The following is a 13,871-nucleotide window of genomic DNA, read 5'->3' as shown; positions in this document are numbered from 1 at the left end:
TGACAAATTCACTTCTACAATTACCTCGAAAAACAAACAGGACAAAGCAATCTATTTGTACTTCGGCTCAAAATCTGGAGTACTCAGGGGCCCAAACAGGTACATGCAGAAATTGGGGTTGTGGTAACTATTGTGAGCTAGGTGACGGGCTCCCATTACAGGCTGTAATTAATCATTAATGACCCTCCAATTAGGGTATAGCCCTGTAGCAATGGCCCTACTCTTTTCAACACTCTCTCCTATGCAGGGGACAGCGGAGCTATCGCCTCCCATAGGGCCATCCCATCTCACAGAAAAATAAGATTAATTAATTACCCATTAAAAAATTGTATAAAAAAATTTAAAAGAAGTCCCAGAAAATGATAATTATTTCTGCATAGGGCAGAAGCTGCCATAAAATGCCAATATCTGACTGTTAAATCTCCGCCCTTCCTTCCTTATCACCCCCTTCTATATATCTGTTCTCCCCTCGCCATTTTTCTCGTTACGAGACCTTCAAATCCACCTCTTTCATGGTGAACACTGTACTCTTCTTCATTATCCAACCTCTGAATTCCTCCCGCAGCCTCCTCCTCATCTTCAGCTTTATGCTAATCTCTGTAATGGGTTTTTTCGCATGAGTGTGTTTTGTTCTTACTGTTTTCGCTGCTTCTCTTCTCATAGCTTGTACCTGTAATGCTGGATTGAAGATCTTTGTCAATATTTAAAGTTCTGCAACTTTTTTCCTGCTCCGCTGTCTGGTAATTTTTTTCTGAAGCTCCGCCTTCTTGCTTATTGCTGCCTATTAATTTTTTAATTTTTTTTTTTAAAATTAGAGTTCTTGTTTTCTGCTCTTCTATTTTTGGTCTTGGTTTTGGCTTTCGCTTGAAATCTGTCTTCTTTTTGATTAATTCAATAGAGTTTCGGCAATTATTTTGTGGTGGGTATTGGGTTAATTCATTCTTCCCTTTTGAGTTTCGTCTGTTGATCACTCGGATTTGGAATATGACATGGTGGATTTTGCTCGGAGCTAACCTTCTTAATTTTTGTAATAATAAGGTCGAAAGATGACCATCTATTCTATGCTAACTTGGATGGCTGTAATTAAATAATAAGAACTTATCGGTTTGGTTCACTTTTTTTTTTTTTTTTCTCATGGTACGTACATATATAATACATATCGCTACACTCAACAACTTCATCTTTCATCAGTTTTGCTGATTAATTGTTGGAGCGGAGATTCAAAATGGCACCAAGGAACAGCCGAGGAAAGCCAAAAGGGGAGAAGAAGAAGAAAGAAGAAAAGGGTATTGATTTTTTCTGTTACCGACATCGATAACATAAATCTGTGCCGAGCTTCGAACTTAGAACCAGCAAGCTACTTCGCTTAAATGTTTATCATGATAAATATAATAACACCTTTTGTATATATAACTATTTTTTGTTCATGCTGCAGTTCTTCCGGTGGTTGTGGACATCACTGTGAATCTTCCCGATGAAACTCAAGTTATTTTAAAGGTAGGTGGTCTCGAATTCCTTCATTGCGGATCTCTTAAAGAATTAATCTGTAAGTTGTGAGAGTTAAATTTGACCACAGTTGTTCCCACTTCCCACCCACCGAGCCCCAACATTTTCTAGTTGGCATCCCTGTCCCACCGCCTATGTCTGATTTTAGCGGAGCTTCCAATGAAGTTTATCAGCACACGGTCTTGTTTTTAACTTGAGCTTTGTTTTTGTATTATAATTTTGTTCTTGCTCCTCTCTCGCTCTCTTTTTTTTCTTTTTTCTTTTTTCTTTTGGCTTTTCTTTTTTGCTAACTAAAATATTTTTTCTTGCATCAAACCAACAATTCAAAATAATGTTAAAGGAATTCATTATCGTGGCTAAAAATGTTCAAAACTGTTTTTGTTTTATATTTTAGTTTTTCAAAAAATTATAAAAATCTAACTTTTTGTTTTGAAATCCAAAATAGAGTCCTACCACAATGACGAACAACAATAAAATTTTTTGTAATAATTGTTTGTGGAAATAGTTTTATTTTTCATTTCCAATTTTTCATATAACTGCAAAAATGATAACTTATTTCTTAATTTTTCAAATTTATGTAGAAAAGTTGAAAACATTTATTATTTTTTCCTTTTTTAAAGTTTTAACTTTTACTTTTTAAGCATTGCATGTGAATACATTTATTTGAAATGAAATTTTATTTAAAATATTAATTTTACCATCCACATTTGCAATTATATTCTTAAATGTAGTGATTTTTTTTTTTTATAAAAATAATCTCATTGATTTAAAAAATAAATTCAATAAGATGTTTGTATTAAAGGGAAGAAGGATAGAAAAGCAGCTCGTTATCTCCATAGATAAGTTGAGAAGCCCTTAAACCATTTGAATATATATGTGTGTATATATATACACATATAAAGAGAGAGAGAGAGAGCTTTCTTCATAAATATATTTTTGGAGTTTCATAATCATTTAATTGAGATTTAAGTATAGGTTCTTATATGTCTCTAAATTAGGATTCTATACTTCGAGAGCTTTCTTCTTATAACTTTCCTTAACTTGAGATAGTTACCGAATTGGTGAAACTATTACTATGACCTTCTTTTTTCAATAATTCGCTTGTACCTATGCTTGATTTTGTCTCTCTTCTTCAAAATTTTGAGTTTTACTTCTTATTATAACCTTTATACCTTTTTTTTTTGTATGAGAAGATGAAAGGGTGGGGAGATGAATTATTTGGAGAAGAATAAATGGTAGAAAATAAAAAGGTTGGGAAAAAAAATATTTGAAGAAGAGAAAAAAGACAACAGAGAAGGTGTGTATTTTTAATGAAAATTAAAAATCTCTTAAATAGAGAGGGCAAAACGAAAATTGTGAAATTTGTCACAATGGACTACTAAGAAAAAGTGTTTTGTGCTTTTAGAAAAGTACAATATGCGAACATAAAATTCAGATTTTAAACTTTAATTTATATGAATTATGTATAATTTTTTTTTTCTCACAAGTTCAAATTCAAATTCCAAAATCTTTCTAAATATTACCTCACATGAATTTCAGAACATTAGGAAGCTAGCTGTCCTTTTTTTGTGATTATTTTGGAATCAATAATAAAAAAAAAATATTTTGTACATATAAACAAGTTTTTTATTTTCTACTTTTTAACACGAATTTTGAAAAACTAAAGCATAAGATAAAATTTTTATAATTTTTTGAAAAATTATAAAAAATTTTAAAATTTTTTTTTCTAATTAAATGTACACTATTTTTTTTTTTTTGTTGGGCCACGCTTCACACACATCTAATAATAGTTGTCGTTAGTTTCCATACCTTCAGAGGAAATTTAACACTATAATAAATATTAATTATAGTATTATTGATTTTTTGTATGTTTATTTTTTAATGAGTGCATCTTGTGCAGGGAATATCGACCGATAAAATTATAGATGTTCGTAGGCTTCTATCCGTCAACACTCTAACTTGTAGCATCACCAATTTTTCGTTATCCCACGAGGTACATGGATACATACTTTATTCTTCAATATTTTATACTTCATTTGGGTGACCTATTTTGTTAGTACAATTATGATTATGATATTTTTAACATTTTGTGGTTGACAATTTATTTATTGACTTTTGTTGGGTTGCAAAGTTAGCTGAACCCATAAATTGTTGAGCAAATTGGAGATGCCACTAGCAAGTCATGGAAATGAGTTGTCAATGAATGGTCTGCGCTAAAGGAATATTTTATTTTAGTTTTAAAAGTATAAATTGTGAGTTTTAGATTTGATTTTAATTAGATTTGAGCAAAATTTAATATAATTCTATATTATCTTTTATTTAAATCTGCACAAAATTTGTTCCAAACACACAAATTAGTATTGAGAAAGATTTCGGACCAAAAAAGGAGAAATATCTTTAGAAGTTCCAACAAAAGAGGAACTAAACTTCCCCTCTTTTTTCTTGCTTATGTTTTTTTGGAAAAAACAACTTAATTTCTTGTCCATAAAAAATAGATAAAGTGTACATTTTTGAAAAGCATGTCTCGAAAGTAATCAAGACGACACCAAATTTAGGTGAGCATGGCATCAACATATGGGTTTGGTGAGCTGAGTTGAAATAGATTGGGGATCATAATAAAATGAAAATAATATAATGATTATGTAAAAATATAATGGTTGATTCCAAATTATTCATAAATCATATGATGATTGTGTAAAAATATAAAGGTTGGTTCCATTTTTGTATACCAAATAATAGTTTGAGTAAAATTGAAATTGCCATTATACTCTGCATGAGCTTCATCTCCATTATTACCTTTTTATTTTGAGTTTTCATTTTTCTTGCTCAGTCTTTTGCATGGTCTTTCATTTTGTGTAAGGGTATTATTAAAATATATGAAAATGTTGGAAATTCATAGTAATTATGAACAGTATCATTTCATGAAAATTTAAGATTGATGTAAATAATTGTTGGAAAACGGTCGGTCAAATAGGGGTAATTTTGACATTTGACATTAAAAATGGGACAACTTGAGCCCTATGAGTTCGCACTTTGCAGGTGAGGGGGCCCCGATTGAAGGACACGGTCGACGTTTCAGCGCTGAAGCCTTGCGTCTTGACGCTTGTAGAAGGTAATCAAACAAAAACGACGCCGTTCGGGCTAATCTGCCAGGCTCGTTCGTTGGTATCACGACGTCGTCAGTTCTGGTCATATCTTTGTTCCCAGAACAGGCAGTACGACGCCGTTATGTCGACTCATCATCATCGTCCCCGTCTTTTCATTCCTTTTCCTCCTCCTTCATTCTTTGCTCGAGGGAGTTTGTGTGCGCCTTCACCTTACTCGACTGTGTTTCCTGCTTGGAGCAGAGGACTACGACGAGGAAAGCGCAGCGGCGCACGTTAGGAGGTTGCTGGACCTAGTGGCCTGCACGACCTGCTTCGGTCCCTCGGCGACCAATGCCGACGCTGCAGCCTCAGCCAGCAAGGATTCCAAGCCCGAAGCCACTAAAAATGCGCGTGGTGCGCATGATAAGACCACCATCACCACCACCACCGTCAAACCTCCTACTACGGCCAAGCAACCGCCGGCGTTGAAATCATCAACTTCATCTTCATCACCTAAGGATGCATCTCTGGAGGGAGAAGGAGAAATGAGCGGCTCCTGCCCTAAACTAGGCAACTTCTACGAGTTCTTCTCTCTCGCGCATCTCTCAGCTCCTTTGCAATGTAAGCCCCTTTTGCTCTCTCTGTCTCTCTGTCTCTTGTTTAAAGTGGTTAACCAGTTGCTTTAGTTTCGTGAACATCCAAATTCATGAAGAAATTAGCGCTACAATCGGGTGTACTTGGTGGATGCATTGTGTGTTTTGCAGTTATAAGAAGGACGACCAGGCAGCAGGACTATCAGATGTTGGCAGATGATCATCTTTTCTTCCTTGAAGTAAGTCCTTTCTAGTTCCTAAACCCATGAATGTTCTGTTATTATGATGGTGTAGTGTGTATGCTTCTATAATTTCCTTTTAAAGGCCTGATTAGCTGCTTTGCGAATGTGCAGGTGAAGCTTTGCAATGGGAAGCTGGTCCTTGTTGAAGCTTGCAGGAAAGGATTCTATAGTGTTGGAAAGCAGCAAATTCTAAGTCACCACCTGGTTGATTTGTTACGACAACTTAGTAGGGCCTTTGATAATGTTAGTATTGCTAATTTTCCAAACTGGAGTTCTTTCTAGTTTACTTCTGTTTCCTTTTATTTTTAAGTTATTATTTTAATTTTAATTTATTTTTTGATTATGTGCAAAACCGTATATTCCATTTCCGATGATGTGATTTCAAAACATAAAATGATTGAACTTGTTCTAGTATTAAGTAGTGTGGGGGAGATCATGATAATTTGGAGTTGAGAAACAAATGATTGTACTTCATCAGCAATTTTAGCAAATACTTTTCACTCCATATTTGTTGAAGTGGAAAAAGAGAAATTTTTCCAGGTTTTGTGCGTTCATTTAAAGACAGTTGCAGCAACTATGTGCCACCTGTGATCTTCTGTACATATCTTTTTGGAGCTAGTATTTACTTCATCTGCAAATGATGGGGCCTCTCTTAACATGAAAATGTACTGTTTGCTTAATATGTTGATAATAATTTGCGGTGTTTTGGGGCTGCAATGTGCTACTCTAGTTTTTCTTTTTAGGGTCAAGCTGATGGGAACTTATATTATTTAAAAAATTGTTATGAATGAAGTTGAAAGTTTGGGACTCTCTTTTGAAGAATACTTTGACTTCCTATATATAGCTGCTTTAGGGCATGTGTATGTACAATATCTACAAGCCATTAGCACACACTTTGTGGAGCTATGTTTGGGGTTAGTTGACCCCAGTGATTTTTTTTTTGGATAATCAAAGAATGTTATTAGAAGGGAGAAGAATGTACACTAGAAGAAGAGAAAATAAAAAATAAAGAAAAAAAGGAGAATAAGAAGTCCTCCCTTTACATTAGTAGCAACTAGTTACAAAGAACACAATTTAAATTGAAAACCAACTCAGTGAAGCAGAGCCAACCCTGTTGTAGGTCTTCGAAAGAAACATGGTGAAAATATCCATTAGCTGACACCCATAGTGACGCAATATAGACCACTCTACTCCAAAGCAAGTTGTTAGCAGTAGCCGCACCTTTAAAATTCTACTGTCATTCCCCGACCAAGATGCACTAAATAATAGCCATAGCAGTGCGTCGCCACAAGGCTTTCCTATCCTTTTGTAGGATGGGAAAGGGGGACCTAGTCCTACTTATTCAACCCTCACAAGCAAGCATATGCACTCAAACACCTTAAATTGAGAATTCAGATATCCAAACATAAACACAATAAACCAGAGAACATTTCACATGTTTTGGAATTTTGAAAGGGTGTATGATGCTGTTCTGAAATAAGTTCCAAGAGTTCTTTCACAAAGGTATAAAGTTAAAATGCGAAATATGTTACTTCAATATTTCAAGAATTAAAGTCCTATGATTAGCACAACAATATTCCTAGAATTGATTTAAGGCTAGCAAGTATCAATATTGTAATCTATGGATTCAAAGGGCTTATCAAATATGGAATTTTAGATTTCCAGCAAAGGCTTACAATATAAAATAAGGGTTCAAATAAGTGCTGAGATTACCAAGAGAATTGTTTGGATGACTTGATGTTGTTCAACACAAGTCTTAGACCACGCCAGAAAATTCCTTAGGATAAGCTTTGAAACACCAAGACGAACGCAGCAATGTAATGGAGGGGAAGTGGCCATGTGGGGGGGTATTTTGCTGTGGTCGTGTGGATGCGTTGGAGGATAGTTAGAACTCGTCTGAAGTTCTTCGTGCACACTTTGAAATATGGATATGTATGCAGCAAATGAAATGATGGATTGGTGGCCTTGGGGTGTAACTTGGTGATGGCCGTGTAAGTGATAAAGGGAAGTCGTGAAGGTGGGATAGGGATGGAGTCGCTGGATAGAATAGTGGCCTCTCACTACTTGATCTCCGGAGAGAACGATGTAACCTCACACTACACAATCACAAGGATTGGATAAAGCTAGCAAGCTTCACAAGGGAAATACCCTTTAATTCAATATCAATACATTTTCTCTTTACATAGTTCTTACAATGAAGGGGTATATATATAGCTAGCATGGGGGGACAAAACATTAATAAGCTTAGCTAGCATGGGGGGACAAAGACATTAAACAACTAACAATTCCCACCTAAGCATGAGAGACAAATAATAAAGACACCAACTTACTAGACACATTAATTACTCTTACAAGTTACTAACAAAATAAATGCTCCAACTTTCTAGACACAATAAATAATAAGCACAACTTACTAACACTCCAACTCGCTAGACGTACTCACACAATTTCCTAATATATACATGCAAGCAAGTTGTCTTGCATGTTTACAAATTAAATACAAACAAAAGTCAAAGGGAGGCCCAATTCATGTGGGCCCAGTGGAGCCGTGTGAGGCCCACAAGACCGAGTGGGGCCCATATGGGTCTTGAACTCAAACTTGCTTCGGCATCTCTACTCGGGTCTTTCTCACACTGAAAAGTCTTCAAATAATCCATTCAAAATTTACAAACAATTATGAACCGATGTGGACATCGGGAGGTAGTTCACGTGTAATCATATCGGCAAAGGAAATGTGGACATCGGGAAGCCGTCCACGTGTCACAACATCTGAAAATGACATAGCTAGGGCATGCTGATCCCCATCACCTTTCCCTTGCCAAACCCCTAAAATTGATAGTACAAAAAGCCTTCAAAGTGGTGGGCTTCCCATCTTTTTCCAAATATACCAAATTATTCTAAATAGCGAAAATGAAACGGTAGTGAAGAAATGTGAGCAAGTCTCTCCACTCCTCAAAAGGATTCAAAAATCAGGTGACAGAGTCATATTAGGCTCTCTTTTGAAGCAAATCATTGGTGTTGATTCTTTCTAGTATTGTAGTCCAAATAACAACAACAACAACAACAAAACCAAGTCTTAGTCCCACTAGGTGAGGTCGGTTATATGAATCCTTTTCCGTCAATTTATGCGATCATGGACCATTTCTTTTGATAGATTCAAGGATATTAAATCCTTACTCACTATCTCTTCCCAAGTTATTTTAGGTCTACCCCTACCCCTTCTACTGGCCCCCAGAGTAATTAAGTCACTTTTCCTCACAGGTGCACTATGTGGCTTACGTTGCAAGTGTCCATACCATCTGTGTCGTCCCTCCCTTATATTATCTTCTATAGGAGTTACACTTAACTTACCACAAATATGTTTATTCCTTAATTTATCTTTCAATGTTATACCACTCATCCATCTAAGCATTCTCATCTCGGCAACTTTTACTTTTTGGATATTATGTTTCTTCGTCACCCAACATTCCGATCCATATAGCATAACTGGTCTTATAGCTGCCCTATAAAACTTCCCTTTCAATTTTAGGGGTATTCTACAATCACAGAGCACACTTGAAGCACTTCTCCATTTTACCCAACCTGCTTTAACTCTATGTATTACATCATCTTCAATTTCTCATTCAGCTTGCATAATAGATCCAAGGTATCGAAATCTACAAGTGCTATTTATTTCTTCATCATCAAGTTTAACTTTGTCTGCAATATTCCTCCTATCATTACTAAAATTACATTTCATATATTCTGTCTTATTTCTACTTATCCTAAAGCCTTTAAATTCCAAAGTTTCTCTCCATAATTCTAACTTAGCCTCTACTCCATCCCTAGTTTCGTCAATTAATACAATATCATTTGCAAACAATATACACCATGAAACCTCCTTTTGAATACTCTTAGTCAATTGGTCCATCATTAAAGCAAAAAGATAAGGACTCAAAGCAGATCCTTGATGTATACTTATGATGATTGAAAATTCTCTAGTTTCTCCATCTATAGTCCTTACACTAGTCATTAACTCCATCATACATGTCCTTAATGACATTAGTATACCTATTACATACACCTTTTTTTTTTTTTTTTTCTAAAACTCACCATAGAACTTCCCTACGTATCCTATCATATGCTTTCTCAAGGTCAATAAATATCATATGTAAGTCCCTTTTCTTTTTCCTAAACTTTTCCATTAATCTTCTTAAAAGATAAATAGCTTCTGTGGTAGAACTCTCAGGCATAAAACCAAATTGATTTTTTGAGACCTTCATTTCTAATCTTAATCTTTGTTCAACTACCCTTTCCCATAATTTCATTGTATGACTCATAAGTTTAATTCCACGATAGTTATTACAATTTGAATTTCTCCTTTATTTTTGTATATAGGTATTCAAGTGCTTTTCCTCCATTTATCTGACATTTTCGTAGTTTTTACTATTGTATTAGATAAATTAGTTAACCATACAATTCCGTTATCACCTAAGCATTTCCAAACTTCAATTGGGATGTTATCTGTTTTCATAGCTTTCCCATTTTTCATCTTTTTTAGTGCAAATTTAACTTCGTTAACTCTAATTTTGCAAATAAATCTCATATTTTTAGTCTTTTCCTCATTTGACAATTCCAAGTTAAAAGCTTTTATTTTTGGTGAGCTTTAGCTTTCTAGATCAAATAACACAAAGCAAAAGGATCAACATTATAGTAACAAATCAAGTTGGAGGAAAAAAAATTACTAGAGAATTCTCGAGAAGAATCTATACTCCAATCCCTTGTATCACGCTCCAAATGAACATGAAAAGAGTCGAGCAAGCTTGTTAAGAGAGCCAATTGATTAATCTATGTCATTAAAATTTCACCCAAAATGAAAATTTCAAGAATGCCATCCCCCTGCAAAAGAAAAAAAGCAGAAACAGGGGTATCATAAGGTTAGATAGCCGAAAAAACCAAGGAGAAATAATAGCCAAAGGATCTCTTGATTCTCTCCACCCAATGGTCCTCCCCGAAACTGATTTACTCCACATTACCCACCATGTACTAGACTTTTGAAAGGAAATAATCATAAATCTGAGAACAAACTCCCAAGGATTCGGAATAATCATTAACCCCGACTTTAACATCCCACCGGTTATGTGTAGACCAAATTTACTGCCAATTCCCTTATGCCAAAAAGAATTAGGTTCCAAAGAAATTTTTTTGGAGACCAAATTACCATGACCCAAGCTTCCCTCCCTTTTAGATTTACAGTCTCCCAACCTGCAAGATGGTCTCTACTACCCCGTCTTCACTTGACCACAAGAAATCCCTCGTTAATTTCTGAAGCCTTTGTGCCATTCTCATTGGAATTCTAAAAAGAGGAAGATAATATGAAGGGATGGAGGATGGACATGCATGGATAAGAGTAATAGACCCTCTGAAGTGAAGAACTCTTTTTTCTACCCATCCAGTCTCCAAGCCACTTTCTTAAAAACAGGACCTGAAAAAGAGTGAGCATTTGGATTACCACCTAGGGGCACCTAAATATGTAATAGTCCAAGTCAAAAAGTGGAACAACCAGCCAACCAAACGAAAGGGTCCACATTTAAGCCAAGACCCAACAAGCCACTCCCAGAGAAATTAACTTTCAACCCATATACTTTCTCAAACACTTGTAGGAAAAGGGGCGGGAGAAAGAGGATCTCCCTATCTTAGACCCTTGGACGCATGAAACTAAGACATAGCCTCGCTGCAAGACAGAAAAAGATTAGAGAAGATATAGATAAGCACCTCGTAATCAATTTCATCAACGTCGAGCCAAAACCTTTTCTAGCCATAACCTTGTCCGAAAAGGTCCAGTTCACCCTCTCATAATCTTCTTAAAATACAATTTCAGCACTAGACCAACACTAAACCCCTCATTTTTCTTTGAACAGCATCTCCAACCACCTCATTTTCTATCAAGGCTGCATCTAGGATCTGTCTACCACCTGTAAATGCACTCTGGCTAAGAGGAATAATGTCCTTGACAACTGTGCTCAATCTCTTATAAGCACTTGTTACCTAGCTAATTGAAGTTCCATGACATCTCATTTCTTGTCTTTCAGGCCTATGATGATCTCATGAATGCCTTTTCAGATCGCAACAAGGTAAACAACCATTGCTACTCATGTATTTGCTGTTTGCACTTGCTTTCAAATTTAGATTCCTGAACACTTGTATAACTGTTTAATTTATTCTTTTATTGGTGATCTGGATCTTGCATCATATAACCAGCATTTCTGTTTTATTTTATTTTATTTTTCAACCCTGCAGTTTGGGAATCTGCCTTATGGCTTCAGAGCCAACACATGGCTCATTCCTCCTGTTGCACTACAGTTACCGTCAATTTTCCCTCCTCTCCCTGTGGAGGATGAAACATGGGGAGGAAATGGTGGTGGTTTGGGTAGAGATGGAAACAGTGATTTGATTCCTTGGGCTAGTGAGTTTTTGTTTCTTGCATCCGTGCCCTGCAAGACTGCAGAGGAGAGGCAGGTTCGAGATAGGAAAGCTTTTCTTCTCCACAGTTTATTTGTAGATGTTGCCATTTTCAGAGCCATTTCAGCAACGCAGCATGCAATGGAAAAACTGGATTTAACCCATTCTGTTGCTAATAGAGAAATTCTTTATTCTGAGAGACTAGGGGATTTGAGCATTACTGTCATGAAAGATGCTTCCAATGCAAGCTGTAAGCTAGATACAAGGATTGATGGATTTCTGGCCACTGGTATGGATCAAAAGAATCTAGTGGAGAGAAACCTGCTGAAAGGGATTACTGCTGATGAAAATACTGCTGCCCATGTATGATAAAATATAAAATTTACGAACATTAGAACTTGGAACCCCCCTCCCCCTGGTCCTCCACACCCAGTTTTGATTGAGTACATTTTATTGTGGTGAAAATAATAATTCATAAAACTGTTCATTTTGGGTGCAGGATACTGCTACTCTAGGCATCGTCAATGTAAGATATTGTGGTTACATTGCTGTTGTGAAAGTTGAGGGGAGAGAGAACTGTAAAGTGGATCCCTCATTTCAGAGCACTGAACTTCTTAGTCAGCCTGAAGGCGGTGCCAACGCCCTTAATATTAACAGGTATTAACAGGTTTTAATGAACCCTGACAATGTGTCAAGTCACCCTTATGTTCTTTTGCGTATTTGTTCGCATGTATTTATAAATAAAGAAATTTATGAGGACTTAATTACATAACTGCAATAGAGTTGGTGGTTTCAGGTTTTAGTTTTCAACTTGTGAGTCGACTCCTTTCATTTTGTGGAGTTCTTAGTTACTGATGATTGTGCAACTATTTAGATTTTATTTTTTGGAACTCTTTAATGCTATGATGACATTCATGGATGGGAATTTGCTGGGGTTAGTAGTAAATTATAACCTCAATCTCATTGCATAATTATATTGTTCTAATGTCAATACTGCTGTGAACTCTTGAGTTCTGATCGTTAGCTTTAATTTTGAGGTTTTAAATTTTTTACCATTTTAAATTTATCACCTTTTGGGTTTCTAGTTGTCGATACTTCGAGTAGATTGATTAATAGGGCTGTGGATATAGGAATGCCTAAATAAGACAATATTGGATCCAGCAGTGGAGAGGGTCTCTAGGTATTTAGATGGGTGGAAAGGTGCTTTATTTTCTCTGTGGTAGTATCACTGTTATCCAGGCTTGTCTCTCTGTATCCTTTATTTTTTTGTCCATTTTTAAAATTCCAGTAGGAGTAGCTAGGAAGATTGAGAAAGTAATGAGAGATTTCCTATGGTTAGGGGTTAGGGCAGAAGAAAGATTGGTTGTTCGGTAATGTTGATGTGTGCAGATGCAAGGCCTAGGGTGGTTTTGGGTCTTAAAAATTTAGTGTCTAAAAACACTGCCTTATTGAGTAAATGACTGTGGTGTCTTCCTTTATAGGAGAATTCGCTTTGGCATAAAGTTATTAAAGTAAATTTGGCTTACATTCAAATAGGTGGGATACTGTGGTTTGCTTGGTTGGTTGTTGTTAATATAGTCAACACCAACAAGCTGCTGCAGGGTAGGAGGTTGAAGGCATTATCTCTGGATCTTTTTTTCTTGGGTTTTGATAGCTCAGAATCTGCTTCGCATCTATTTTTTTCATTGCCATTTTTATCGAGGAATCTAGAATAAGCTATTTTCTGTTTTTGGGGAATGGGGAGAATTGAGTTTGCCTGGATTCATTGGAGAAATTATTACATATTCCTTTTTACAGGTTTTGGGAAGAGTAGTGATGGTTTAGTCTTGTGGACTTGTGGCATCTTTGCAGTTTAATGGGGAACTTGGATTGAAGGAATGCTTGTATCTTTTCTGGAAATAGGAATTCTGGTAATTTGTTTCGGGATAGGACTCAATACTTGTCTTCTCTCTGGTCTTTTGCAGCTGCTGGTTTTTAATGGGTGCCTTTCTCAAAGGATGACA

General features: G+C 35.9%; 1 protein-coding gene across 4 annotated transcripts in view; it reads left to right on the top strand.

Moving 5' to 3' along the window:
• The first annotated feature begins 370 nt into the window (after window positions 1-370).
• LOC131166217 (protein REDUCED CHLOROPLAST COVERAGE 1) overlaps window positions 371-13,871 on the top strand; it is a 64,227-nt gene continuing 50,726 nt past the window's right edge. For 2 of the 4 annotated variants that reach the window (XM_058124564.1, XM_058124563.1), the window contains exons 1-12: window positions 373-515; window positions 664-740; window positions 1,192-1,286; window positions 1,436-1,497; window positions 3,407-3,499; window positions 4,546-4,618; window positions 4,854-5,213; window positions 5,357-5,424; window positions 5,539-5,670; window positions 11,499-11,540; window positions 11,707-12,231; window positions 12,368-12,525. In XM_058124564.1, the coding sequence (XP_057980547.1) occupies window positions 1,226-1,286; window positions 1,436-1,497; window positions 3,407-3,499; window positions 4,546-4,618; window positions 4,854-5,213; window positions 5,357-5,424; window positions 5,539-5,670; window positions 11,499-11,540; window positions 11,707-12,231; window positions 12,368-12,525 (1,574 nt within the window). In that variant the 5' untranslated portion in view covers window positions 373-515; window positions 664-740; window positions 1,192-1,225. Of the gene's footprint in view, window positions 741-1,191; window positions 1,287-1,435; window positions 1,498-3,406; window positions 3,500-4,545; window positions 4,619-4,853; window positions 5,214-5,356; window positions 5,425-5,538; window positions 5,671-11,498; window positions 11,541-11,706; window positions 12,232-12,367; window positions 12,526-13,871 lie in introns of all 4 variants that reach the window. The other 2 variants (XM_058124565.1, XM_058124566.1) reach the window with 2 other exon arrangements.

Source organism: Malania oleifera, chromosome 10 (assembly GCF_029873635.1).
Source record: "Malania oleifera isolate guangnan ecotype guangnan chromosome 10, ASM2987363v1, whole genome shotgun sequence".
Classification (NCBI taxonomy): Eukaryota; Viridiplantae; Streptophyta; class Magnoliopsida; order Santalales; family Ximeniaceae; genus Malania; species Malania oleifera.
Note: the sequence above shows the minus strand (reverse complement) of the source record. Positions and strands in the feature narration are given on the sequence as shown.